This window comes from Cloeon dipterum, chromosome 3, assembly GCF_949628265.1.
Source record: "Cloeon dipterum chromosome 3, ieCloDipt1.1, whole genome shotgun sequence".
Taxonomy (NCBI): domain Eukaryota; kingdom Metazoa; phylum Arthropoda; class Insecta; order Ephemeroptera; family Baetidae; genus Cloeon; species Cloeon dipterum.
In genome coordinates, this window is record NC_088788.1 from 26939961 (window position 1) to 26964118 (window position 24158).

At 38.3% G+C, this 24158-nt stretch overlaps 2 protein-coding genes across 2 annotated transcripts; one reads left to right on the forward strand and one right to left on the reverse strand.

Annotated features, from left to right (window-relative positions):
- The first annotated feature begins 149 nt into the window (after positions 1-149).
- LOC135938416 (mitochondrial import inner membrane translocase subunit TIM50-C-like) lies at positions 150-2436 on the forward strand. Its single transcript, XM_065482038.1, has 7 exons — positions 150-554; positions 612-724; positions 778-897; positions 958-1065; positions 1125-1380; positions 1953-2056; positions 2113-2436. The coding sequence occupies exons 1-7, from the start codon at positions 170-172 to the stop codon at positions 2191-2193; spliced, it is 1167 nt and encodes a 388-aa protein (XP_065338110.1). The 5' UTR covers positions 150-169; the 3' UTR covers positions 2194-2436.
- LOC135938417 (transmembrane protein 229B-like) lies at positions 2416-7858 on the reverse strand. Its single transcript, XM_065482039.1, has 3 exons — positions 7602-7858; positions 3992-4125; positions 2416-3930 (listed from the first exon to the last, which is right to left on the reverse strand). The coding sequence occupies exons 2-3, from the start codon at positions 4122-4124 to the stop codon at positions 3584-3586; spliced, it is 480 nt and encodes a 159-aa protein (XP_065338111.1). The 5' UTR covers position 4125; positions 7602-7858; the 3' UTR covers positions 2416-3583.
- Between the last annotated feature and the right edge of the window lie 16300 nt (positions 7859-24158).

A 24158-nucleotide genomic window follows, 5' to 3' on the forward strand; every position in this document is an offset into this window, starting at 1 on the left:
ATAGGTTTCCTGTTATGCAGTTCGGTGCAAACTTAAAATGTAAAAGAAGTTTTGAAAGTTTCTTAAAGTTGCCGCGCATTTCCTCCGCTTCAATTTTTGTTTTCGTAAAAGTGGTACGCCCACTTCTCGTAAGAGAAAGAGATTGATGATGGCGGCTCTACGAAATTGTATGCGCCTCGTGCCGGTGCAATTATTAAAAAATGGATTTTCGGCCGCAATTGTGAGAAGAACACAAACAAACCGACTAAGCTCTTTAGTCCGAAGATGTCATCCCATTTCTTACAAATTTCCGCTTGCCAGACAGCTTGTAGCGCCAAGTTATACCATCACGAGAGCAGCCACCACTGATGCCAAAGGCCTGGCTGATGAAATCCTCAAAAGAAGACTTCAGGCTGACGGTGGTGGAGGACAGCAAGGACAAAAGGATGAAAAGACTGAGGAATCTGAGGAAGATAGGAAGAAGCGCGAGGCTGCGTGGAGAACTATGAAATACACGTTCATTGCGTTTGGAGTCAGTTTTACATCGCTCGGCATGTGGTTGCTGGTCGAGTGTGGTAAGACAATCAAAACCCAAACTATAAACCCATTTATATATGTTTACTCTCGTTCAGGCGCTCCGCTGAAAGATCCTGATGGCAATGATCTAGAGGACGAATTTAGTCAAATGCCAATAGTTCAACAATATGTGGCAAGATCATGGAAAGAGCTTGTCACCTACAGAAAGGTAGTTTTAACTAATAATTTTATTTTCGTTCAATCATCACTGTGTTACTCCAGATGATTCAAGAGCCATCTAGAGATAAACTGCTCCCTGATCCAGTGACAGAACCGTACTATCAGCCTCCGTACACTCTAGTCCTTGAGATGACTGACGTTCTTGTCCACCCTGATTGGACAGTAGGATTCATTCAATATAATTGTACTCGATTAGCAATAAAATATGAATCACTGTTGCAGTATCAAACTGGCTGGCGGTTCAAGAAAAGGCCTGGAGTAGACTTTTTCCTGCAACAGGTCGCTCCACCTCTGTTTGAAATCGTCATTTACACGGCTGAGCAAGGCTTCGTAAGTCTAAACATGAAATAGCCGCACGATATCACGACTTAAATATATATTTTCTGCAGACTGCATTTCCCATCATCGACGCCTTAGACCCGCAAGGGTGCATTTCTTATCGATTGTTCAGAGATGCGACCAAATATGTTGACGGACATCACGTCAAAGACTTGGAGAGCCTAAACCGAGACCTGAGCAAAGTCATCGTGGTTGACTGGAACGACAAGTCCATTAAGGGCAACTATGACAACGCCTTTTTGCTGCCAAGGTGGAAAGGCAACGACGACGATCAAACTCTTATCGAGTTGGCTGTTTTCTTGAAAAGTGAGTAACATTTTAAAACTGTAGGTGTTTAAAAATTGCCAAAAAGTAATTGTATTTAAGGTGGTGAGGTAGACATGACAAAATAAATTTTCAGTTTGAAATTTGACTGTATTTGAGCATTAAATAATGACAATCTTTATGATAAATGTGGCAATTTATTTAATGGGATGTAAATTGCGCGAACAAATATAACGCAACTTTTTCTCGTTTAGAAGTGTTAATTAAAGTTAAAAGCTTTTTAAACTCTGCTTACAGCAAAAAGGTCTACTTGAGAATCTTGAAAATTATTAACAAGGGAAAATTGCAGAGAGAATAGGTTGATAGCGTGAGGACAAATTTTTCCGATAAAGTATGAAATATTATTTGTTTTTTTGTTGAGTTTTAGAATTTATATTTCATGAAGATTCCATGCTAATTGTAATTAACAGAGCTGGTAAATTTTCGTTCCAGTTTAATGTCATTCACAAGAACGTGTAGCTAAAAGCCTAGTAACTAGTAACTCTCTGGCTCCTAAATATTGCATGGCAATGTTTGATTAATTAAAATATTTAATGTGTCTATAAAATTTCCAGCAATCGCAACCTCCGAAGTGCAGGATATTCGAGAAGTTCTGAACTATTACCACCAATTTGATGACCCATTGGAAGCTTTCAAGGAAAATTTGCAAAAGCTTCAGGTAATTCTCTTGGAAACACTTTGACAATTATTTGAAAATTTTATTTTAATTTGCAGGAGCAAGAGTTGGCCAAACAGCAGCAACTGAAGGAAGAGAAGAAGATTCCCCTGGCGAGCTCGTTTCTTAAGAGGAGGTAGCACGTTAGTAAAGCCAACCTCTAAGACAGAAACTTATTTCTAAGCTTCAATCTCTATTACAAAACTAAAATTCATATGATCTGCAGTCTGTGATTGCAAAGAAAGGGTTTTGCGCCGCTGCCTTGTGGTTGTCTCTACTGTAATGCTCGGCAGCCCATATTACGTGTTATTCACGACTAACTTGACCCGCATGTGGAAGACTATGGAAATAAACTATGATCATTTAATTCAACTCGCAATTAAGGAGTCTGCGTGTATTTCCGTAACATTACACTTTGGAGGAAAAACATTGAACAACATACATCAGTCCATGTTTATGTTAGATTTGTACACTTTTGATAAAGAGTAGCTACTTCCTTTGGCTAAGTTGAAATAGAGGACAGTCCAAAATGGATCTTACAGCAGGAATGCAAGTCAACTATTTAACCGCTATTCGAGTATAATTGCAAAAGTCACTAACAACAAGAGAGCATTTCTTTGAAATCCAAATGCTTTTCTTAAAAGCTCGTAAAATGGAGCTGAATGTAACGTTTGCTGAACACGCACGAACTATAAATTTTCAATATCATAGGTACCATAAATATGAATGAAAAGGAGCGTTGAATATTTGGTACATTGTGCAGTGTCTTGACAATTTGGACGTAAACAAACACTGATAACGACAAGTCAGCTGCCTCATTCATGAAAATGTTTAGGGAATATGTTTGAGTTTTAAAGCCTCGTCCTCAAGATTTTGATAAGTACATGCCCTGAATATAGGTCTCATGCAGGTGGCGCGGCTATATTTTAACTAACAATTAGCGCAGCCAAATTAAAGCATTGAACAGGAAACAACTAATCGTTGACTTTTGTGCCACCATAATGTGAGAAGACTTGATTGGAATCAGTCAGGCTAAATCTCATCATGTCTCAGAGCTTTTATAATTCGGTATTTTCAGGCCTTGATTTTCTCTTTTTGGTGCATTTAACATAACAAGCTCGATTTCTTAACATTTGAGACTACAAAATTAAAAAATCTGTTTGCCTGAGAAGACACAATAGTAATAATTTTAAAACTGGATCACGAATTCTACCTGCCACGATTTGTTTGGCCGATTTTGGTTTGCGACAAATCAGATGAAATCTCTTTTCCTTGTTAATTTCACAGTAGCAGCGTTGAATTAAAAATTAGAGCGGAAGTGTTCCAAATGTGTGCTGGCGGGGATAAAAAAGTTGAAAAAAATCGGCCAAACGAAGAGATACTTGCAAAACAAAACTAATTTCAACTGTTTTTTTCTAGTCTATGGATACCCCTATGAGTTAGATCTTTCTCGTTTCTTTTCCAAATATTTCAGTCTCGACTGCAAGGAGAACAGATGATGGTGAATTAAAGTTCAAGGGCTAGATCGCCTCAATTGATTTTGAAGGATTTGACAGTCGGCTTGGGGTGCCACCTGAGATGCGACAGTCGCTGAATGACCAACTTCTCCATGATCAGGGAGGCGATCAGCCACAGAGGGCCGTACTCGAGTGTGATGAGTCCGTTGATGTTATAGGCAAAAGCCGAGTAGTCCCAGGGACAGGCGTTGAGGGCCCGCAGCACGTAGCCGGACGAGTACTCCCAGCAGTAGATCCACATCAGGTAGACGAGACCGCGCAGGGGCCACGCGAGTCCGCGTGCCAGCATCTTGTCCGCCAGCGCTTCCATGACTAGACCGGATATGCCGTAAATAGGCAGCGACCACACGTTTGAGCAGCCTACGGCATACAAATGAGATTATTCGTGTGCGGACGAGAGCATGCAACTTTGCCCTTGTACCTGCCAGCGTCCACTTCTGCATCAAGACGAAGTCCCACGTGGCCGAAAATAACACCTCGACGAGGAAGCCATGCAGAGCGTAAACGTACAGCCTGTCTGCCAGTGTCAGAGGAGACGCTGACACGCCAGTCATCCTGAAATTTGACAATTAAAGAATTTTTAAAAATAGAGTATAGGGTTTCTTTGCGATTGGTGCGAGCGTGACTCTTTGGCAGTGTTTCAGCTGCTTTTAAAATAAATTTGACAGGCGCTAATTGATACACGCCTTTTTTAAGCTATCATTTTTTAAAGTTTTGTCCGTTTCATCCTAATTAACTCGAAATAATTGATAATCATAAAAAAAGAGCAAAAAGGAAGAAAAGAAGTCAAATTCATGGAGATGAAATCCTATAAAGATAAAAAATTAAGAAAAAAAAACTCCAATTATTTCTCTTTTTGGTGTGCACGTGAATCTCACATGACTACGAGTTAACCAGGGCTTCAGCCAATCTAAACAGAAATTAATCAAGACGCAATCTTATTTTTTTACAATTTAGAAATATAGTTCTGATGAAATAAAAAAATTGTATAAACTTATAGCTCTACTTATAATCAGCCCGTAATCGAATTATGCAACTGTCCTCTAGGAAGATATTAAATTCCTTAATGTGTTTAAAACACGCATCTTAATTTTTCTTGTTAGAACAGCTAGTATAGCTGCACATGTGCACATTTTATATTCCTAACAATGTCCGCATGAATTATGTTTAAATTTAAATCTTAAAGCATTACTGTTTTGCTAAAGAATTACTCTTAGTTAATAATGTTCTATATTTTCAATCTCAAACTGCTATTGATTGAAGAACAATCAAAGCCACGGACACTTCGTAAATCAGCATTTGGTTATGATTAGTGGTTAAACACAGGCAATCACATCAAGTCAAGCAAACCAAAGCTTCGTTGCCAAATGAAGATAGACAGTAAGGAAGCCTTTTTATTATTACAGTCACGCGACACTTATCTATTTATTGATCAGTTAAATGAAAGTGTGCAAAGCTGGCATTGACGGCTTTTCAGGTTTTCACAGTAAAAAATAATTAAACTAAAGAAATTATGTCAATTTTATTATTTATATATATCGATCAAATCTAACTTACTAAGAAGAAGCACAATGATTGACCAAACAAAATGTGACAAAAAGTCATAAATGGAGCGCTGAAAAACAAAAATGTGTTTGAAAATGATAAAAAAAGCCAAGTGCTCCTATTTCCTAATCCAAATTGGTTTGTTTTTGGAATAAATAAACAATTAGTTTTAGTAGCATAAACAAATTAATGTAAATCAATGCAATGCGGTCAACTGCTTTTATCAAAACAAGGCGAAATAAAGGCATGCCCAACATATTAGCTGATCGCATTTTTATGCCCCCTTTATGGAGCGATCAAATTGCTGTGCGGACGTAGCGTTTCTTGCGGATGCAAACAATGATTCATTGATTAAATGCATCTAATGCAATGAAGTCTCAGCAATGAACGGCATTATCTTGTTTGTGCGGTGGCTTCAATTATGAAAGCACAAACACCGATGTACACTCAGAATAGTCCACATATGAAAAACTGAAATATGATGTTGGATGCGATGTTTAATTTATTTTATCATTCCAAAATGATCTAGTGATTTATCAAAAACGGGTTATCGTTCTGATAAACTGTCTTGTTGGTACAAGGTCACAAGTCAATGAGTCAGGCAGGGATATTTTTGAACTTGAGAATTTATTATTGTATATTATGTGTGAAGCAGTGATGTTAAAAAAAATGTTGCGCCCTTCATATTTTCAATGGATAACACTACGCAATCGTGTACATTGGAAATGCACCAAGGTTAAATGTCTTAATTTTGTTCGTGTAGAAAATGCATTGTTTGTTGGTGGGTGACACTCAAATTTTTATCCCATTCATTGTTCAAATTTTAACTATCAAGAACAAAATTTCCACAAATATTCGGCATTATCATTCGTATTTCGTATTGAAAACGAGTGAACATTTCTCGTTTTGGGGGTGTCTATCGAATAAAATAGAAACAATAAATAGTACTACAAAACAAATGTCCGGAAATACAAAATGACTACAAGTTTTTTTTATCAAACCAAATTGAAATTATTGACGTGTGCCGTTTGGCAATACTGATGGCACTTTTCAAAAATTATTCTTTGTTATATTATTTGCCGTAAGCAATTAATGAAGTCCTATCGGAAAACAGCTAAGTCACACTTGCACTACCTCATAAAAATAATCCGGGGGTAGTCAAAACTCATTAAGTTAAGAGTGTTACACGTTTTCTTAAAGTCGTAAAAACGAAAAGTCACACAAAATCTGGCCGCGTGCGGGTATCATTTTATTGCACACTATTTCTATTTATATGAACACTAAAAGACGTCACGGAACAGGTGCCACTGGAGGAAATGGAGAATTTCTGTAGTATAGAAATTCCTGGGTCTAAATCGACTCATTCATTTTAAATCATAAATCAAAAACAGATTTCTGAGTGAGCCCGATCAGCGTGGCAAGCGAAAGGAAGTCTTAATAAGGGTGACACTAGCTGCTTATAATTGTGATCGTGTGCCGTCACACATCATTCTGCTGACCGCATCCAAGAGCACTCGTCACGCACGCAGGCGTATCTTCGCCGTAATAAGATTCTGCTGTGGTCATTGCTCTACGCGCTGTGCCTTCCAGGTGTGTTTTTCGTGCGTCTGCAACCGCGCGTTAGTGAATCCGCACTTATTCGAGCCTCAGCATGAAAAACGCTTTTCGAACCTGTTTCGTCTTCATTTGCAAAGATTGCTTGGAAATTATCTTAAACAAAAAATACTACCGTTTAAACTTCATTCTTGTGATTGATTTGAAATCTTTAAATCTAGTAGATTTGGTTTAAAATATACCTTCAATTGAAATACAGTGTTGCCGTGATTAGAAAACTTTTTGTAGCTAAATTTTTTCGGAATTTGAGAAAATCCGTAAAATGTGTGCATGCTTAGCAGGCACTTAGTCTTCTCTATCAGACTTAATCGAAACTTGAATAAACGTACTTTACGCAAAATTGGAAATTGTTTTAATATAATTTTTATGACTATCAGAGCAAATTCACATTTAAAAATATACTAAATCAATGGCAAAATCAAAATTTTGGCAGAGTTTAAAAACTAAAAAATAATAATGAAACTCAAAAGTTTCTCAAAATATGCAGACGTCGACATATTATCATTTTTTACTCAAACACAATATTTTGTCCAAAATAAGCAATTCAGCATCTGCATCGCTTCCTCGATGGGCCCGCTGCACGAGCACGAATGCTGGGAAACTAAATTGCAGAGAATTGAGCCGCGTGTCGAGTCTGCAGTTGCGAAATTGCAAATGCGCCGCAAGCACACACATAAATGAGCGGCGTGTGCAGTTCAGTGGTCGTGCAAAACACCGCGAGCCGTTTTACTCGGCTCGCAGCGCGCGAGGTCTAATTCGGTGGAGCAGAAGCAACCCCCGTCATCTCGGCTGGCAAATCGATCGGGTCTCAATTCGCCAGCCGAGCGAGCGGTAGAGGCACGTTAAGCGCATTTTTGGCCGATTCAGCTCACCTGCTAGCGGTGCGGTCGGACGCGGCCGGACTGCCGCCTGGCCAGCAGCAGCAGCGAGTGTGCCGACCTAGGACAGTCTCGCTATCGCGCAGTTGCGCTGCTCTTGCGCGGCCACTGGCTTTTCCGGCCCAGAGAAAAGCATCGTCTGCTTGCGCCGACCGGCCTGCCGCGGCGCTCGTTGCGCATCTCCTCCACGCTTTCTCGTACGCGGTCTAGATGGAGACTGCAGATCCGATCCCCAGCTCACATACCAACCTGTACTAAGAGAGAATTATTTCATCTTATCTCGCTGTCAAATTAAACAAATAGTTAGTTTTCTTTAATCACAATAAATTTTCTTTTTTGAAAATTACACGGATTTTTAAAGTAAATCGATTATTGAAAAATACATAAAATTATTTTTTTTTGTTTGTTAGCTTTGCTTAATAATGACGGGCTAGCAAAAAGCAGACCTGACGAGGTGTAGCCCACATTTGCCAAATTAATTTCGATTTGTATAATTGTTGTTCCGTCTGCTTGTCTGCCCCCTCCTTGAGCCAAATCAAGCTTTGATTGCGCGTGTGGCATTGGTTGTCAGCTAAAAAGTATTTAAGGTGGTGTATATAGCTCGAAGAACATTCGATTAGTTCTCAGGATACCGGAATTTAGACCTAAATAAAGTCATCACTCAGGGTTTTAAATTGTAAGTATTGGGGACGGTTTCATTTTATATTGGATTATTATTTTTATTCACTGGTTTCCAGCTTCGGGTTTTTTAATTAATTAATTAAAAATTGAGTTTAATTTCAGTTTCTAAATCTTCTGATAACATATCTATTTTTTTATTCAGTCTGAATCATATCGTTAGAAAGAAAGTATCAGCAGTCAAATAGAACATGATTGATTTTTGTGCTTATATATTTCAATCTAAAAATAAAAAATATTGTTGTCAGTATGGTGGCTGCCGAAATGTGTTGTTCATTCCTTCCCTGGCTGCCTGAGTATATCCGTGTTAACCTGATAAGTAGTTATTCTAAACTCGAAGATCAACGTGTGCGTCAGCAGCAAATATTGCTCCCTCGGCCGCACATTAAGGAGTTCGTTAACCTTAAGCACATAGCTTACTTTGTAAGTGTTTATCCCAGTGAACAATATTACTATTTGTGATTTGTGAATTAATAAGTTACTTATAATATACGTGTATAACTTGCAGTACGAACCCTTTTCGACGATTAACTGAACGACCCTATTTATTGTATTGCCAATCTTGACAACTCCCTTTTTAGGGGTAAGCGTATCTTATTATATATTGTGATGCTTTTCATTTATTGAGTTACTATTTTGTTCTTGTCATCTTAATAAATTGTTTTAATCATTGACACTGGCCTTTAGCCATTTTAAAGTGTATAAATTCTAAACATTCTATTTCTATGTATTTATGGAATTTATTATATTATTTCAGACCAAATCACGGCAAATACAAATAAAGGCATTGCAACAATTTGTGGGGTTTGAATTATCTCGACGCCTTCCCCCATATAAGTAAATGAACTTAGACCGCGTTTCAGAAATTTATTACGTGCTTTTTACACGTTGAACTAATTTTACCTCTCCGCGCAGGATGACCGATTAAGAATGAAAAAATCTCGAAAATTGGGAAGAAATCGAAGGTGGAAGTGGAAATTTCCTATTTGCTTGAACGGTGTCAATACGAGAGAATTAAAAATTTTCTCGTTGCACAATTTTTAAATTTTTTGTCCTGACTGTACGAGCAAAAGAGAAGTTTTCCCTTCCATTGTGGGAATTTTTGTATTTTAAAATCGTTTTTCGCTTTTTTACATTTATTATGTTTGTTTGTTTATTCTCACCATTAAATAATGTACATACATGTTAAAAAACAGTTTGTCAAAAATTAAAAAAAAATAGAAGAAAGCACATAGTGAGAAAAGGCACCATTCCTGGCAAACATCTCGCTAAAACTCTACCCGGAATGGGCCTTGTCAGGAGGGGAATTAAGCTGCACTAAGCAGCATTTAGATTAATAAAGAGGTGGGTACAAACAAAAATAGGGGAAAGGAAAAGAGATGAAAAACCAACATCACCTGAGGGTTCGAAGAAAAAGTATATTTCGGATGAAAATCAACCTTCACTTCCGGCAGTTCCTTACTTGAAACTAGTAGGTATAGTGTTCTGAAAACAGCGTAGTTAGTCTATGTCTCTCTTTCAAAAGGCGTGAGCATAAAAAATATTTTTAATAGTGTCTAAATTATATTTCTCCCAGCATATATGAAAAACAAACTCATCTAAATTATTTGTTGACCCAGTACCAATTTGCGAACAAAAGGGACCTTCTTTATTGCGGGCTGGGCATGATTGCTGCTTCCGCTGCTGGTGTGTATTGATGCCCCCTTGCAGATCATCCTTTTTCCGGGTTCATTAATATCTTTGTCGACGCTATTTCCTCACGTCACCCGTCACTCCACAGGCATATTTTTAACTTTCGACAGCGGGAATCCAATTTAGCTTTCTGACCCGCGATTCGTGGATGGCGTTACAATTTTCCTCCAATTCTCCTGTTTGTGGATTTTCGAAGACATGTAAACCAGTCTTTTGAATTATCCTGCTGCAATTCAGGCGAAACAAGCGAAATTCGTGCAGCAGTGTCTATCGGTAACTAATCCATTTTTAAATAAAGATAATTCGCGATGCATATCTGGAAGCAGTTCTGAGGCTAGAAGTTGCCTACTGCGATATACAAATGATACTGGAGATTTCGCCAGCAGATTGACTGAGTAATAATATATTGTAAGAATATGTGTGCGTAGAATTTAAAAAACCATTTAAATATGGAATTAAAAAGGTGCAATGGGTTGAATGGAAAATTTGGAAAGCTCATTTTTCAACGCATCACCTTTGTGGTTTGCGTTTTAATCACTTTTTACTTTGGCTGTCTGCATCTTGTGTCGAGCTGACGGCAACAATAGAACAATACCAATGATCGTGGCCATGGTAGTCATGACAAGGGTAAACTACTTTTCAATTTTTGTCATGCCACATACAAAGGTATCCTAAAAATAGTTCGATTCATGTTCCAGATTCATAATTCATTTGCAAAAACGCTTCCACTGAGTCTGTTTACTGTTAGGCTTTAAATGCAATGCATCTAATGTAAACTTCATCATATAAGTTCGAACTGTCAGTTCAGCCAGCAAATTTAAAAGCGCCTGGCATAAAGTGCATCTGCAACCTGCTCGACATGCATGCTTTACATGTTGCCTACTTTGCAGAGTGACAGAGGCACTAATCCTTGGAACCATGTTGATCAGCAGGTCGCTCCTCCTCGCACTTGATTTCACAAAGGGTAAGGCCTCACCAGGAAAGCTTATGAAGCTGCTAGCGAGGAGGCCAAGAATTCCCAATGAAGAGAGATACCTTTTTTCTACTGAATGGGTAAAACTTTTGATTCGTCTGTCTTCTTTTAAGGTCCAAACTGAAATACATTATTTAAAATTTGCTCTAATTTTTCCCTTTCAAATCCTCATTACTTATAATTTATGAATTGATTGAAATAGTTAAATGACAGATTCTATAACTTAAACTTATGCGCGTGCGAAATATTTTGCAGTCTGTGACTGGTGAACAAAAACGTAAAATTTGTGTACCCATCGAGGCCCAGCAAGTGAATGTTCTAACAGGGCTCAATTTGAATACCAAACCAGGACAAACCATTGCTCTTGTCGGGGCGTTTGGCTGCGGAATGTTGACGTGTCTTCAACTGCTTCAGAGACTTTACGATCCAGTCTTGGGAGACTTAGTAAGCTTTCCTATATTCTTACTCTTTGTCTGACTGAATGTTTTTTCTCAAGACCTTAGATGACAAGAAATTTAATAGTCTCCGGCAGGGCCACAACTGCGCGCACAGCTCGGAATCGTATCCCAGGAGCCAGTGTTGTTCGACCGGTCCCTGGCGGAGAACATTCATTACGGAGACAACAGCAGGCAGAGCAGGCTGGCCAGCATGGCCGAGGGGATCGGTGCAGCCAGACAGCCAAATGTCCACGATAATAAAATCATCAATTTTCCTTTGGCATGCCATCTTCCAACACATACGAAATTAATCAACAGGGATTATGAGACATAAGGCTGGGGGACAAAGGCGCCCAGCTGTCTAGCGGCGAGAAGCAGCGAGTGGCCATCGCCAGGGCCTTGGTGCGTTTTCCCAGAGCTGCTCGACGAGGCCACCTCTGCTTTGGACGCCGAGAGTGAAAAGTTATAGTGAATAATCCATGAACTTCCTGATCGCGAGCAATATAATCATAAAATGAAAGAAAAAACTGCTGGCGTTAAATGATCCAACAGTTGAAAGCAATATCCTTTTTGCATTTATGCTACAATTCTCTTAGCATTGCCTTACAAATGAGTAGTCGAGAAACGATAACTAGTTCAAACAAAAGGTTACAAGGTTTTCTATTCTATGCCATATATAATTTTTGTTGCAGCTGCGGGTTTTATTTTAAAACTAAAAAGAGTACGGGATCGAGTTTTAGAGATGAAACTTGAATAAATATTACGTATGGTCAATATACATAGTAAGTTAAATATTTAACTATACGGACTAGTGATCCAGAATCAGATTAAACAAAAAACACGTTCAAACCAGCTCGAATAATTCTAAAAATGACAAATCGATCGCTTCATCTTGTCAAATAAGATAACAAAAGTCATCCCAGTTGAGATAAAAGTGGCTTTAAATTTTGGCAAGGACTTTCCTCTTCAAAACTCCAAAACTCACAAGCACAATCGAATTATAAATTTGCATCTAACGTAGAACCTGTGTATGATCGAGAGCCCAAGTGTATTCAAACAAAAAGTCAGCATGATATTTTTTGCTGAATACTGAACTGATTTTTCACTCTGTTATCAAAACAAAACAAAAATTGTGTTCCAAATGTGGGGATGTGCACGCTGCATAGTTGTTCTACTGATCCGCAATAAAATTACTTTCAAATCTAAAAATCAAAATACAATACAGATTTTACTATCGTTGAATAGTGCTCGAATTTAATAAATTCAACGCATTAATAAACCAGCATCCTTAGTTATGTTGTCAGATATGTTTTAGTATACTATGCTTCATGAGTTTTGTTTACATGTTTTTTATCGGAAGTTATTATTTATAATTATTAATCAGTCAGAGGAGTACCGTTTTACTCGGAAAAAAGCGGTCTAGGAGAGTGCAGTACCCTCGAGATATGCTTTTTGCATTTTTTTTTTCTCTACGAGAAGTTAGTTGTAACGCAATATTGTGTCCCTCTAGGTGGTGCAGTCAGCCTTGGAGGTCGCGAGGCGCGGCCGGACCTGCATCACAATCGCGCACCGGCTCAGCACCATCAGGGACAGCGACCTGATACGCGTGGTTGAGTGGGGCCAGGTGGTGGAAATGGGCACTCTCCAGCAGCTGCTGGTCCTTGGAAGAGCTGCAGGAACGGTGATTCTGACTCACCTCGATGCTTTTTGGCCAATTCGAGCACCCCCAGCTTAAGAGTGACTGTTAATTGGAAAGCAGTGCATTGAACTGTATTCAGGTCCAGATCAATGACTCTCTCCGATTTTTATCAACTTCTAACTTGATTCAGGGCGCGTCACTCTCCTGGGTCATCGGCCGCTCTCGAGCGCTGACTCACTCACACAAAGTTGCCCTTTTTACTTCTAGTGGGTCAGGTCGTTAGGAAATTAATCACATGGCTCGCCCGCGGCGAATTTTTGCATTGTCAGAGAAAGTAGTGGTGTATGTCAGAGGGGGAAGGGAAGCAGCGTGCACAAGCAGTCTGACCTAACCTTACGTACTGCGCCTCCGAGTTCAGTGACCCAATCGTCTTGCTCCTCATTGTCAGCACCATTTTATTTCATCCAATTACAGTGATTCTTAAATTGAACGAAATGTGTTGAATTTTTTAAAACGTGACTTCCAGAATCACTACAAATATAAATAATCGAATGTTTATTATATAGTTACTGCACATAACGCTGTGCACTGGTATTTTATTGTTTTTAGTTCGTTACTGAAGAACAATAGAACTAGATGGAAATTCACAATCGTGAGCTCATCCATTAATATAAAAATAAAAAGCCCACCTTTCCAACTTGTGTTTTTGCAATAAGAATTCAAGAAAATCTAAAAGCTAGTGTTTATTATGTTTATCGTAAGTAACTCTTTGATATGGACTATAGCTATAAAATAATTTAAGATTACTGGATTTAGATGTATATTAAGGACGAATGAATGGAAATTTCCATAGTCAAAAGGCCACGTGCGTGATCAAGATAAGCCGATGAAATAAAGCCTAGAGCTAAATACAATTCCAAGATCTCCTGTTGAGAGCTTAGAAATGCTACAACGTTTTTAGGAGTGTGATCGGTAATTTCACTATAACAGAAGAGCATATAATACATATGCTTCTTAATATCATTTCTGCAAGTTTGTTATTCTCTGTCGTGTTTAATAAGAACTTCAGATATAATATGGAAAATCATAGTACCATATAATATGTACTTAAAACAAGAGTAGTTTCTTCTATCCCTCTTAGATCCCTGACAGGAGAAATTATCCTGAAAATTTTCTTCTATTCAATTTGCAACAAGGTTAATAAAATTTGAAATCATATAAACACAATATTAATTACTGAAATAAATTTTGATTTGAAACTGCGTTATGGCAAGCAGTTCATGTTTGGTTGCATTACACAGATTGCAGTTGCAAATAATCTTATATGAATGAACTTTCCAGTTTTCGCTGGAAGCAATCAAGTTGAACCTGGAAATCAATTTCTGGTTATTTTTCGTCCGACAGCACATTTTTAGTCGTAGTGCGTGTCGCTATAAATGTCAACCCTACCGCCTGACTGCGCCAATGTGATCGCGCGAACGTCAATGAAAGAGGCGAATTCCTCGCGCACATCTGGCTGCACCAAAGGTCAAGTGGGGCCCTTTTTGATTGATCGCCTGAGTCACACGCGGTGGCAAATTCCAACTCAATCAAATGGTGTCCGGCGCGTTGCATAACTTGGCGCGAAGAGAAACCCCAACAAAACAGTGCGCCGGCTATTTCGAGATGGGCAACTTCTCTTTCTACTTGCAACACACACTATGAAGATGAAGGTTGCTAAACAAGAATTTAGGTAAGTTTTTTCGGCTGTGAGGCGAACGGAATATTTATCCTGTCACTTCGTCTGAAATAAAACACATTTGGCCTGCAAAATTGAGGAAGGGATGGTTTTAAGCTTAGTCATATAGCAGAGCATGAACAGTAATGCGAAAATTTTAATGCTATAATACTTATTTCATTTATTTTTTTGTATTGGGTAATTCAAAATTATATTTAAAAAAACCTCACACTCAACTACAATGTTCAATTTATTTAGAAATCTGTTTTCAAGCATTGAATGGGAAACTAATGATTTCTGAATGATTGAATTAAAAGAAACCTGCCACAAAGAAGCAGGACTTACCTACACCAAAATTGTGGACATCAAAAATTAAAAATAAAAATAGCTCCTATTAAAACCAGTTTCGCTGATATAAAATAAGACGACGCAGGTCAGTAATGAACCGTTCGCCATGTGCATGTCTCTCATAAATAGATGCAAATCAGATCGATTCTCTCGCGCACAGTCCAAATTGAGCTAACCAGTTGAGCTGGAATTGTGCTCACAGCAGCTTTCAGAAGATTTTCCTTGGCTCGGTCGGATCTCGCTCGCGCGCGCAGGAGAATGAGATAATTATACGTTTCGCCGCAGCGGCTAGGACAGACACGGCGGCGACTGGCACTCGCTCGCGGCTTGCATGACGAAGGGCACATAATCAGATCGAACTGGGTTTCCACAGGTTCCAGCGTCAGCATCGCTCTTGGCATTTTATTGCCACCACGTAATTGCCTTTTTTTCTTGCGAGAAACTGCCTCAAAAGACAGAAAATTGTGCAAAAAGAAAGAAATGTGGTTTTCAGCACGTACTTGGGGATTTTCGCACGCAGACTCACTCGTTAACCCGGCAATTATAAAGTGAGCGAGCTTTCGGTGTCCAGTGGAAATCTAATTATTGGTCCAATTTTACGCGAGGTTGGTCGGCGTAATCGGTTTTTAAGTATATATTTAAGTGGAATTCCACCTCATCTGTGATGTTTTTCATTTTTAAGTGAAGAGATTTAAAGTCTGGCTGACCTAAAACAAGCGTGCAAACGTTCTGGAAAAGACCCTGGATTTTGCGTACGTGCCGCAGTGCATTTCGCCGCGCGGGAAGAGTGAGTCGCCAAAAAGGCTCTCATCAATCAATCGAAAGCAACAATCAATCAGCGCGCAGCCCGAGCAGGGCTTCCTCTAAAACGGTTGACTGACGAGATAGGGTCATTAGAAAATACGCGGCCGTGAGTGGACAACCACACATTGTGGTAAAGAGCACGGAAAAAATTGCAAAATAAATTGTTCACGACTGGAATTTAACTATACAAATTTAAAATTTTGATAAATCTAGTTAACTCTTAAAAAATCTTAAAAATAAATAAAATGCAGATGGTTTCATTAGTTCCTGCAGAAATATCATGATTAATATTCTGATTAATATTTGCTTATGAAATATACGCAGTTGTAGTTCAATAAATGTACTTTTTTAAATTGAAAGATTAAGAATGATGAATAGGGTTCAAATATTTGATTCAATTATCGTTTAAATTGTTTTAAACTATAATTCACATGTCTGTAGAAGGCTTACACAAACAATCTTATAAATCATCAATGTGAGCTCAAAAGTTGACTAAATGAATAACTAGTCGAGGAAAAACGACGAATTCTTTTTGATAACGAGGATGAAGCCCCTGGTTTTATTTATATTGAACATGGAAACAACCTCGAGTGGTCGCATATTTCAAAAATTAAATGCATTTCGTTTATATTCCTGAGTTTACTTAAAAGCTTTGCTAAAACTTTGCCTTTTGTAGAAAACATTATGCTATATGGTTGATATATATGAAAATGGTAGAGGTTTCTTGCAATGAAAAATGTTTTGAAAATTTCGTTAAAAAAATTGGTCTCTTCATTTTAACTAGATTTTAATAAAAATTTGATATGTGTGTTTTAAACCACGACGACTTAAATGGCCACGATAGTCAATGCTCAATAAAAACTTCATATTTCAGACAGTTTCTTTACAAATTAAACAAAATCGTTTTAATTTGAGATTGTTGTAAATATTTCCCCGAATTTGAAATGTTTAATATTTGCTTTTCTCAAGTCTTTTTAATTTATTCCATTATTTATAAGTTAACAATTTCTAGTTTTGAAAATTATTCATAAAAAGCATTCAAGCAATCTCTTTATAAGTTTATTTGGCACATATTGAGTCAAATATGATGAAAAAGCCGCTTTTTTACGATGAAGAGTGAGCAAATCGGATTTTTTCACGGAAAAAACGCAACTGGAGCAGTGCAGATGAAAAACCACCGGGTACAAGAGCGATAGCAGAATAGAAAAAGGTATATGTGTGTGTGTGCTGTGTGTAAAAGTCACCTTGGCGTATTCGCGCCCGGCCGCGAAACACGATCCCCCAAGGCGGCGCGCACCTGCAAGACAGTTTGTTGCTGTGCATGTGGTTTCGCGAATAATTATTCATTCATTGGCCGGGATGGGAGCAAAAAGTGGCGGCCGCTCGGCTGTAGCCAGGCGGTCTGGCCGCTGAGTGGCCCTCGGGCTCTGCAAACACCTGTCCGTCGTCATCAGCATCGTACGACGTTGATCCCCTCGCCGCAATTAATACCGACGCACCACCTGACAGAGCCTCACCAAAACGGTTACATAATGCCGGAAAATCTTGCCATTGTTGGCCGGGATGAGTCACGCGATATTGAGAAAAGTATAGTAAACTTGTTGAATTCGTTTGCAAGGTCAGAGATGCGCACGATTTGGATTGAGGAATGCGAAGGAATAAGATTTTTGCCTGGAATATCTCTAAAATCTGATTTGATTTTGTGCTGTGATGATCATAAAAATGCGAAACTGGCTGTGCGAAGATGAATAATATCGTTGATAGAAATGATTTGAAAACTATATATATAAAGTTAGGAGGAAAAAATATTAGCATGAGTGATAAAATTCGTGTTCTTGTGTTGGATAGTCAGCACTGTTTCATCCCTGCAAGCCTCACAAGCAGTACTTTATCTGTAAAACAAAATTTATGCCGCGGTTTTTATCTCAGGTCGTTGAAAATTATCAATTGAACTGAGTGACACCCCACCACTCGTATTCCCTGCGCGAAAAAATTGCTTCAAAAAAACATGTTTGTTTTTCATGAAAAAAATAGCACAAATTTTGCGAATTTCCGTTTCTCTCATTTAAAGGCTACATCTGCTGCTTAATCAAGTGGATTTAAATCAAAGTGTCGTAAATTATTTCATCGTTTGAGAATAAGGAATTAATTAAGCAAAATTTGCATTTTTTTCTTTTGATTATTTTCTAACTGATTTTTGGCGATTCAAAAAGTTGGGTATGTTTTGCCAAGTTTACATTACATTGGATTATTTAGAGCACAAATTATTGAATTCATCAGCTTCATAGCCTATTTTCCTATAATTTTGTCACATTGACAAGATATCCGATCTCTTTGACCTTATTATTCAACCTCAAAATATTTTCAATTCTTTTTCCATACGAAAAACGCAACCAAGCATCATTTCACAAGTTTTGACCTCTAAAAGACCAATAAAATATCTTTTGAATAGAAACGATCCTTCAGAACGGAAAAGACGCTTCTTTCCCGATAACAAACGAGATTAATCACCGCCGGCAATCAGATTTTTGCAGTTCACCGTGAAAAGATATGCAACCTGGCGAGCACACTAGTTTAGCATGTTGCATCCCAATTTTCAATTCTGCAACACTCAATTAGTTTAAGATCTGCAGAGCAACAGTCGGAATTCCCCATTAATTAAACGTTTTCCTCTTTCCTTGACACGGCTAGCAGGGACTGGTTCCTAATTGCACGTTCCGCAGAGCAAAGAGCAGCGACGCAGGTTTTATAGCAAGATTGCAGGTGCGGATTTTCTCAGCTTCTCGAAATGCACCTAGCTCGTAAAACGCGCAGGATAATTAGCCTGGGACGAGAGATCAGGCGAGTTTCTGGAGAGCGATCACGAGCAGAGTGAGTCATGTGGCCGGCGGCGAATCTCAGGCACGCCTGCCGCTCCATCAAACCTCGATCAACTTTTCATTTGCGACGTTTTTTGCTGCAGCCCGCCGCGTGTACTGCATGCGGCCGCGGCACAAAAACGCGCTTGTTCCTCGCTTGTATCGACAACATCAATCACTGCAGGCCCCGCGTGACATTCAGCAAGGTGAAGAGGAACGTCTCTGTTGCCAGCTAATTTTTCGCTCTTGTTTCTACGCGGGCAATTTTGCCATTAAAAAGACTGGCCGGCACTCGCCTTTCATTTTCAGGCGGTTTTTATATTCCTTCCTATTAATAAACCCAGTTATGCTACCTTATATCAAATGTTCAAGTTGCCCAAATTGAAGCTTAACAATTAAATGCTATATGGAAATTAGGAAATTTTGAAATAGCTCTACTCGGCGTGGAGTTGACTAAAGTTGGATGGCTATTTTGAAACAAGAAAATAAATTGCACATTCTTGGACAACGACTGTTTTGGCCTCGCAGGCCTCATCAGCAGTACTTTACCTTCAGAACAAAATTAAACCTATAGTATAAACTGCAGGGAATTCTGAATCAACGGTCGTTGAAAACTTAAAATGTAAGTGCCAATTTTGCATCATTGTGCAAGCTGTGTTCTTTAGTAGAGAGGGAGGTGAGGTGACGAGATGATATTTACAAAAAATCGTACATTCGCAACCAATTTAATTTAATTTAGTGCATATATAAGTTGTTCAGAAAACTGGGGGAAAACTGTCTAAAATCTTCTAAACTAGATTCTATTAAAAACATTCGTCTTTTTTTGTAGCAAAAAACCGACCAAAATTCAAAATATTGTATGAATTCAAGTTGCGAGGGAAACTTAAAAAAAAATCTAACTTACAAAATCAAACCCTTCAGGGTACGTAAAACTATTTTGAAGAACAAATTTTAGTAAAAAGTAATATTTTCCCATAAATTTTTGGTTTTAATTAAAGAAATTTCTTGCTGTCTTACAGACAAATATTATGCATAATTCATTTTTCTTCACTGACCTTTCCTGTCAAAACGAAATAAAGTATCTTATCTGGAACTCAAAACATGTTTGGTGCAATGTCCTCCAAAATAATGTTAAGCTTGTTTACGGAAATTACAAGAATTGATTGATTAACCAAAACAGAGATTTGGACTTTAAAAAACTTTTTTATGGCGTTTGAAACAATGTATCTCGGCTTCAACATGTCCGAGGAGGGGAAATTATCGTGTCGCAGATTCGTCTCAAACTTGACCGATTGGACTTAGCGCGCAATAAATAATGATAATTAACATTGAGCGCGCTAGCGAGCACAGAGTTGTAGGGCTGCGTCGGAGCTGGCCTGCAGAGAAGCCCACGAGGAAGACTAATTATCTCAAGAAAGTACACATGATCGGCTTAGACCACCGGGGAAGTGTCAACTTAGGTAAGGGGGTGCCGAAACTGCGCCGCTGTTTTTTGCGCCGCTAATCCCCTTAAATCCTCAATCATGCACGACGAGCGACGCAAAAAAGTGACCTCGAGCAGCAGCAATTGGTTTCTTTAATCTTAATCTTCAACAATTATTGTGTTTGTTATTCAGATGGAATACGAGGAGTGCTGTTCCACCTGCTGTTTTTCAATCGAAAGTGCTGGCCCATTGCTTTGTTGCTATAATTTGGGAAACGTCGGAATGCAGTTTTCGCTTCTGCTGCTCCGGGCCCAAACACGTGCAAATAATCACTAATGAAAGGTCAGGTCACGTGATTAGATCACTCCGTGGCTCCACCAATTTTCATTAATACGATTAATCAAGAGACGCTGTCCTAAAAAAGGGGCAAATAAATATTTCGAATTCAGTTCTATAATTTGATTGCAATTAAATGGTTGTTTATACAATTATAGTGAAAAATGGAGCATCGAGAAACACTGGCGTTTCAATGGTCAATTAATGCTGGATCAGTGTTGTCTCAAAAATATTTGATTCGTCTATATTTTAATCAATCACGATTCAAAATAACTATCATTCGTGTCATTTATATTGTCTCTTCTTATATAATCACATACAATTTGACCAAAACAGCAAAATTATAAACAGAGAGGGCTTCCGAACCAAAATAAAATTGCATTTGGTCACTGAAAATATTAGCAGTAAATATCAGGTCAGTGCAAATAATAAACCTTATTTAACATTTATCAATTCATAAAAAAGAATTCGGCGATTAAATATTTTTTATTGGTACATCTTTTTACTGTAGAGGGAGGACATAAGTTATTAGAAGTGGGAAAATATATTAAAGTAATTTAGAGTAAAATTCAATGGAAAGAGTCTGAGATAACGTTGAAATATTTCTTTGTGTGCGTTTGGTGCGTTTAATGAATTGTTCAATCTAATTTTTACGAAAAACTTTTAAACTAACTAAGGGAAAATATCAGAGACTACATTTAAAACTGAAAATATCAAATATAAAAGTGAATTCCGTGATCGAAACCGTCTGCTCAGATACGAGAAAAATGCTCGCACCTGCCTTATGCAACGCACTCATAAGTGCGGAGATGGAGGGAAATAGTGCGTAACTGGGCAATTAAGAAACAATAGAGGCCAATCAACCTCAACAGGCTTGGTCATTGATAAAGGAGGAAAACTATGAGAGCTCGAGGCACGGCAGCTAGCGTTTATTAGAAAGCAAACGCCCCTCCTGTCACATGTCAGCTCCGGTCAGTGTCGTGTGTGTTATTCTACGCACAAAACAAATTAAGCCACAACTTTGAAACAATCGGTCCCGATGTGTTGACACGGCGGTGGGGCCGATGAACGGTTAAAAGGTTTTCCCAAGCCTAAGAAAGAAAGGATAACATTGAAAGCAAAAGTGAACTCTGAATTGTTGAGTGAATATTTTTAATGAGGATTTTATATGCCCGTGACCCATAAGCAATTCCAATACAGAAAGTTGTTGTTTACTTTAAGCGAAGGAGATAAGGCGCAGCAACTTAAATCTTGAAAATTAATTAAATAAATTTTAATTTTGAGACGGTTAAAATGACAAGGGTTGAAAGAGAAACACTCATATCTTCATGGAAATTAAAGTGTTAAATTGAAGCTAATATTTATGAAGACTTTTTGGAATCATGCCTGGACCGATTAAGAAATACGTTATAAACAGGTTTAGAAAATTCGTTAGATAGAACAGGAAATTTTTCTCATGTTATTTTTTACGTCATAAAATTAAAATATTTCAAATTTCAAACACCATTTTGAAAAATTTACAAACACGTTGAATCATTTGAAAATGCTTAGCGAAGATATTTTTTCTTAAAGAGCACATCCACAATAGGAAAAATTAAAGTCTTTCATTGGAAAAACTTGTTCCTGGAAAGATGTGAATATTTAGAAACACATAATTTATTTCAAGACGACTGGATTGTTGACTAATATTTGAAGTTAAGATAATTTGGATCCGGATCTAAATTATACCAGGTCCGGTCTTACAATAATTGGTCTCATTCTGTCATTTAAAAAAAGTACGAAAGAAAATATGAATTGAAAGTATTTAAGTCTATTAACAAAGCAAGGACTTGCACTAGATCAGGAATAAGAAAATGACTACTTAAGGTATGATTTTTTTCAAGAGGTGAGTATGATGTTGTTAAATACCTTGTCGACCTTGTCAATGCCCTGCCCCAACACAGCCCCATAGAGTTGGCTACTGAAACGAAAAGTGCGCTGGGAACACACTCTAGGGTCGTAGGAAACACTGGAATTTCAGATGTCTCACAATCAGAAGGAAGCGCGGTTTAAATTATTCATATTTTGTTGTTCACTAAATCACATTGAAATAAATGTTATAAAAATACTTCTTTTCAATTTCTTCATAATATTTATCTTATGTACATTAGATACTAGTGAAAACTGCAAAAAACACAGGACTTATCAAATTTAACTGTGTCAACTAAATCTCGAGTTAAAAACGTGGCTTGCGAGTTTGTTTTGCAAGTGCGCGCGGGACCCTTGGACTTGCGATCGACCCTCTTCACGAGATTACACCAGCATAAGTCATTTGTTTATTGCTCGCACGGCTGACTAGCGATCCAACGAAAATATTTTGCACAGCTCGAATAAAGCTGATAAGACGCGATCGAGTGGAATAGGCTCACATTATAATAATGAAAAAGGGTGGTCGCTTTTTAAAATTCTCGTTCGGTTATTAATACAAACCTGCGGTTTCCTCTGCGGTCGTCCGCTTTTTTTGAACAAGCTTTTGAACTGATGGAAATCTGAGCCAGAGCAGGAAAATCCCCGGTTAATTCATCTGAAAAACGGAGAAAAGCAGGCAAAAATATTCCCATTCATTTTGCGATACGACGGAGGCGCGATCGAATTACTCCTGGCTGGTATGATCACTGTAATTGCGCGAGAGCTGTGCAATTTGCCTCGCTCGCCGTTCGCGAAATGTACTTTGCCCCCGGCTTGGAAAATGCTAAACGACAATTATTTGCAAATGCGAGTGAGCCGAGCTGTAAAGTGCCAGCCCAGAAAGGAACGTTCAGCAACCGACTCTTTGCTAATATGAGGTCTGTTATAAATAGCGGACATTTTATTTTAATTCCAAAACAAGCAACATTCAAATGACATAAAACAACGACGACATAAAAAAGTTGTTAAATCTTTATTTCCCAGGGAAATATTAAATATCTTGGTTAAAAAATGCTAAGCATTCTGTGAATGAGAAACGCGAATTTATATTGCTGAAGTTCCCCTCAGAGGTATGTCAATGAGTTCCATGAAGCAGGAAAATTAGCTCGAAATAATTCAGCTTTATTACATCAGCCGCCGTTTTCAATAGGCGAGAAAGTGCCTTACGCTGTGGAGACTCACTCGTCGTATACTCTGCAGCGGATTCGTCCAAATTAGGGTGAAGCCGAATTTGTGTCACCAATTTTGGTCTTTTACGTCAAGGTTTACGACAGCCCGGGAATGCTGGAGAAACGGTCATTTTTCATCCCATATCGCGGGATTCTTCGCTGTCAGAAAGGTTTCCGTCAACAAAGCAAAACAAAAGGGAAAAACGCTTTTTATTTGTTTGCCTTGAAATTCTGGATCAGAAAGAAGAGGGAAGATTCTGCAAACGCACGTTCGGTGAAAACCTATTGTATTATGTTCACTCTTGTGTCCATTCTAGCTCTCTCTCTCTCTCTCTCTCTTCGGCACACGAAGACTAGTTCACATAGTTATTGCCGCTCGTTAAGTATATGTAACGAAACGAGCCTCCAGTCACGCGACTTTTCTCGCCCAATCAGAAATGGGAGCATTTTTAGCTTGACTAGTAGTTTCTTTCACAATACCCTTGGCAGGTAATTAGTTGGAAATTAAAGGCAAAACGCACCTTCTGGA

Bases quoted from the DNA above. Each gene is read 5' to 3' on its own strand.
- LOC135938416 (XM_065482038.1), top strand. From the start codon at position 170: ATGCGCCTCGTGCCGGTGCAATTATTAAAAAATGGATTTTCGGCCGCA. The intron at 725-777 runs GTAGTTTTAACT...GTGTTACTCCAG, and splicing joins AGCTTGTCACCTACAGAAAG to ATGATTCAAGAGCCATCTAG. The intron at 898-957 runs GTAGGATTCATT...TCACTGTTGCAG, and splicing joins TTGTCCACCCTGATTGGACA to TATCAAACTGGCTGGCGGTT.
- LOC135938417 (XM_065482039.1), bottom strand. From the start codon at position 4,124: ATGACTGGCGTGTCAGCGTCTCCTCTGACACTGGCAGACAGGCTGTAC. The intron at 3,931-3,991 runs GTACAAGGGCAA...TGTATGCCGTAG, and splicing joins GCAGAAGTGGACGCTGGCAG to GCTGCTCAAACGTGTGGTCG.